The following is a 5010-nucleotide window of genomic DNA, read 5'->3' as shown; positions in this document are numbered from 1 at the left end:
TTTATGTCGTCTCAGAGTTCCTTGTGAGTTGTCTGCTAGCTGATTATTGTCAACCATATATTTAGCAGGTTATCTTGCCTGTGAACAAGTGTTGCACAAACAACAGCCTCACCTTTTATCGAAATTTCATACACTCAACAGGCGGGTGGTGTCCGTCTTGCAAGAGCTATTAAATAAATGCAAGCATGTTATACATCATAATAATGGTAAATAGTAAAGTAGGGAAGAATATAATACATTTTACACTTTAAATTACATATCCAACCATATATACTACTCCTGTAATAAGGTGTCTACTCTCATACATCCATTGGTATATTTATTTAAAATATAAACGCATACATTGGTACATTATTCTGTATACGGATAACGAATAGTTCTAGATTTTTAGTTTTAGGCGTTTTGGTGAAGGCGCACAATCGCTGTGCGGCACAGAGGACGATGAGAGCATTAAGTTCCTACTGGTTCAACGGATCAGATATATTCATCACATTACCTCCTGTACAACAGCCAAATGACAATTCTAGACATAGCTTTTTGTACGGATAATACAAACAAGATCTAACTAGTGAGCTTTAGGGGTACTGCCTGTTGTTACCTTTTGAGAAGAGCCTGGTGAGCCCATTTCCAGTCTATATGCTAAGCTAAGCTAACAGGATGCCGGCTCTAGCCTTATATTTAAATAGACAGATAAGAGAACAACAATTCTACTCATTATAGTCTCGTAGAATGTGTGTTGTATTTTATCACATTCAAATATAAAACGAGTATTATAAATGTACTGTTATAATTAAGATCACCATGTGTAGTGATGACGGTAGCTGTTCTGCATGTGACAGGTTGAGCAGTGGACTCCAGCCTCCAGGAAGCAGCGGGTTCCCCGGCTTGCTGTCCTTCCCGGGGGTGCCGGGCTTCTCTTCCTCCGCCTCTCCTGCTGCACTCGGTGGCCTCCACAGCTCAGCCATGCAGTCTGCCCTGCTGCAGGTACACACACACACACACACTGTGCTCTGGCAGAGTCAAATGATTTGAATGTCAGTTTGATAAAGCATCGATGCTTTTCTTTGTCTTGTTCCAGGCTCATCCCTCGTCTGCGTTGGAGAGCTTCCCTCCTCAGCCCAACAGTTTCACCAACTATCCTCCCGGCCCAGGGAACCCCTTCCCCCTCCAACCGGGCCTGCACCCCCAGTTGGGTTGGCAGTGAAACCCACAATACACTTTAAAACATTGAGTACGCTTACACGTCGATCCCTAATGCCCGACCCCTCAGCAGTTGTTGCGTTTTTTTTATTGTTTTGGTCTTGAACCCTGAAGAACACGGGACCGATTGGAGAGGTTCAATAATGTGTATGTTACAGCCAGAATGACTTACTACTACTAGAAACACTATTGTGAAAACAGTTGAATTAGTATGTGGGGGAGATGGCATATTTCCTATATTATTCATAGTGAACAGTTGTAAATATCAGTTGTTAGGTTTTACAAGTAGACCATGACTGGTTTAAATGCTAGCTGGACTTGCCTGTTTTTAATCGAGTTTATCAACACTTATTAGCGAATAATGAGTTATAGAAATTAAATTGAAAAGTGTACATGATATCATGTAATGAATTGACAGTATCCTCATGTAGTGTTTCATACAGTCACAGTGGAAAGGACGTATGATAATGATTGATTATTGTGTTATGACATGAATTCTTTTGGTGGCTTATGTTATATTGTGCTGTATGGTGCAGTCACATCTTGAGGTGGGAACCTCATATTTTTGCCGTGTCAGGGGTGGGAGTGTTGTACACAAAAACTTGCATTTGGCAGTTCCACTCATGTCTGTGTGAGATTTCAGTGAACACACACTTGTCTGTCAGCTGTTTACCGTCATTCACATTGCGTATGTTTACACATTTCTTTTGACAGACGTCCCCTGCTAGTGCTATTATTACAGTATTGACCAGATGTACTGTATGCAGATGTTTCTGAGGACAAGCATATGTTGATGGATATATGGACTTGAGATACAACATGTCATCATAGTGAAAACTGTAATTTTACCTCATTCACTGTGAACCTCGGTACACTCAGAGACAGTTAAGAGTAATAGATGAGCTGTTTGATTCCCTGTGTTGTTTTTTTGTCCTTTTTTTGTATTTGCACCTGTTTTATTATTTTGTCAGTAAACTGCTGGTTGCTGTAGCTGTTGCTGTTTCTCTTTTCTGTGTCACGGCTATCAGGAAACCCATTGCTTTTAAAGAGGTGCAACAATCATCACCCGTTTATGTTACTTTTTAATAAAATATCAAATAAGGCCTATAACTCAGATTAATTACCTAAAAAATTCTAATTGCTGGGGTAGAGGGACATATTTATACATACTTTATTGTATCAGTAAAGGTTCATGGTCAGAGAAAGACTTAATTAGTTAAATATTACAAACTGCTGCCTCTAAAGTGACCAAATAATGACCAGCACAAAGGCTGTGGTAAACATGTGTTAATATGCAATTGTTATTCTATTTCCTGTTGTTTTATTCAACCCTCAGTATTTTAATAGTTTTTACAGCCTACTTGCAGCTCATTTAGGGCTTTACACGGTGCTTATCATGATCATCCGCAATATTGCTCAACGTACAAGTGATGCCATCAGTCACGTGTTAATTAGTCATGAGAATCCAACACCCAGTTATGGGATCTCACTGGAGCATTTTCCATTATTCCAGTTTTTTTCCATTGTAGCCATATGTTTTATCCCTAATATAATAGTATTAATTGCGATATATTCATTTAGTTTCTATAATTTCAGTAAGTGATTTATTTATATATATATATATATATATAATATATTAGATATAAGTAGTTATTTCACCTGGCTATTTATTCTTAAGGAAACTAGTGTCATTTATGCAAGAAATGGGTAATAGTTCCTCATTCTAGTAGGAAGTGAAAAGAGGGAAAGTAGAACATTGCATTTGCTTTTGCTTCTGCTTCTGGGAAATGTCAATACATAAATATTATTTTCTCTGTTTAACTGGTTGGTATTGTAAGGTTCACTATGCGGCACTGAGATTATCCAGTTATCTATTAGCATCATGGTAATTGTACTTTGTTAACGATCAACTCAAGAGCAGGAGCCACACCTTCTCTGAGCTGCGTTATAATCCGGCATTACAGCTTTAAAAGGCTGGGTGACTCCCACATATTCAGACACACTTCCCCTCTCAGTTGTAACCAGCACATGGAAATGGAGGATCAAGTGGAAAGCCAGAAGAGAAGAGGAATGAGCAAAGATGATTTAATATGTAAGATCAATCATATTTCTTTTTAATGTCTTTTCTTCTGAGCTTTAATGCTACATGCCTGGTTGTGTTAAAAAGTAAGATATTACCAGCAGCAGACATTCAGGCTCACAGTTTAATACTTAACATATATCAACAAAAGAGGTGTTTACTCTTCCATGAAACATGAGTTCTGTGTCGACTGTACGATACCATTACATTGTTGTGTGAGCAGGAAGGTGTGTGTGATACGTAGGAGCCCACCTGTGTAAGGTAGAATGCAGCCAGAGAGGCTAGGGCAAAGTACTCCGTCGTCATAGAGACAGAAATCACATGCTACTGAGATAAGAGTCCCAAAAGCATGTGACTCGGAGTGTTTGTCTATGTGTCCGTGCTCTGGGAAGTCGGGGGAACAAGGAGCTGTCATGTTACACAGACGGCGTTGGTGTAACTGTCCCATTTATTTGGTTTGCTGATGATAACTCGCTTTCATATTGTTATCTTTCACTAGTATTTGTATGCACCACCAACCTGTTGGATGGGATTGTGTGACATAGAGACAATGTACACATCATTTACATGCATCCTCTTTCACTCAGGTGATTGTTGGTGAGGAAGTGCAATTACATGAATTGGGTGCACAGATTATGTGGACATACTTTGTGTATTGTTCACAATTTCTTCCATCCAAATAGGTTTTAGTGCTATTTTTTTAAATTTTTTTTTAACCTATTGCATTGAAAGAATATACAGATATAATGAAGATTGGCACAATGTAAGCTATGGTTATAGTATTGTAGCAATCCTCAAAAAATATGTATTGCTTTTTTCCAGTAACTATCCTAGATCACATGAAACAGGAGAAATGAATTTGCAAGGCTCGCTAATGTGCACTAATGCTCCTTAGCAGAGTAGTGCGGCCGTAAAATTTCCTTTAGTTCAACAACAGGAAACTGCATTGTGGTTTGACCTAGAAACAGAATAATGTTGCTTCAATTGATACTAGGACAAAGTAAATTACAAAACAAGCCTTTCAAAAACCCACGTAGTTGAAGCTTTTTGAAAATGTAAATGTAATCGGCATCCTATGACTGTAATACTGCAGGCTGCTGAGGTATAAACCTTAAAGTGCGACATGTAAAGGCTTTATTGCAAAACAGGCACAGATAAAGACTGAAATACAGCTGGAAACTATGACCCGATACGACACGCACACCTTTCCCATACTTCAGCTTACATGACCAAAGCAGCACTGCAGAGATCACGTTGCATGGGTAAACATTTTATTGTTTGCACTCTTTTGTGTGAGAGTCTCTCTGTGTGTAAACTGGCAGTAGCAGTGTTAGATCTAAGCTTGAAAACCGATTAGTTCATATTGATTCAAACCAATGATCTAATCTGATTTCCAGGACAATATTAATTGTATAGTGTACAGTCGAATGGATGTAAACTTTCCTTGACTGGTGTAGTTACAGAGGACCAAAAGACATCGCCCCCACTTCCAAAGTCATTTTTAAACTGGTTTCTGATCAGTGACCTGGGATTTTATGACAGATGTCCATATTTCCCGTCATTATGACCCAGTTTATAAGAACTTTTTTTTTCTTGCTTCTTCACATCTCTTACTTGTTACATCTCCCTCTCCATTTCATATTGGTTTTAGGGATTTGACAGTATGTTAAACAGAAACTGTTGTCTCTCTCTCTCTCTCTCTCTCTCTCTCTCTCTCTCTCTCTCTCTCT

General features: G+C 38.7%; 2 protein-coding genes across 3 annotated transcripts in view; both read left to right on the top strand.

The window, feature by feature from the left end:
• Positions 1-2196, top strand: part of proser1 (proline and serine rich 1) — an 8460-nt gene extending 6264 nt beyond the window's left edge. For both annotated transcript variants that reach the window (XM_031872737.1, XM_031872736.1), the window contains 2 exons: positions 840-984; positions 1079-2196. In XM_031872737.1, the coding sequence (XP_031728597.1) occupies positions 840-984; positions 1079-1204 (271 nt within the window). In that variant the 3' untranslated portion in view covers positions 1205-2196. The remainder of the gene's footprint in view (positions 1-839; positions 985-1078) is intronic.
• A 972-nt stretch (positions 2197-3168) lies between these two features.
• The window catches only part of stoml3b (stomatin (EPB72)-like 3b), a 3976-nt gene continuing 2134 nt past the window's right edge, over positions 3169-5010 (top strand). Inside the window, exon 1 of the mRNA XM_031872612.1 lies at positions 3169-3292. Within this exon, the coding sequence (XP_031728472.1) occupies positions 3229-3292 (64 nt within the window). The 5' untranslated portion in view covers positions 3169-3228. The remainder of the gene's footprint in view (positions 3293-5010) is intronic.

Source organism: Anarrhichthys ocellatus, unplaced genomic scaffold, assembly GCF_004355925.1.
Source record: "Anarrhichthys ocellatus isolate YVR2014 unplaced genomic scaffold, GSC_Weel_1.0 scaffold65, whole genome shotgun sequence".
Taxonomy (NCBI): domain Eukaryota; kingdom Metazoa; phylum Chordata; class Actinopteri; order Perciformes; family Anarhichadidae; genus Anarrhichthys; species Anarrhichthys ocellatus.
The sequence above is the reverse complement of the archived record's forward strand: the minus strand, read 5'-3'. Positions and strand labels throughout refer to the sequence as shown.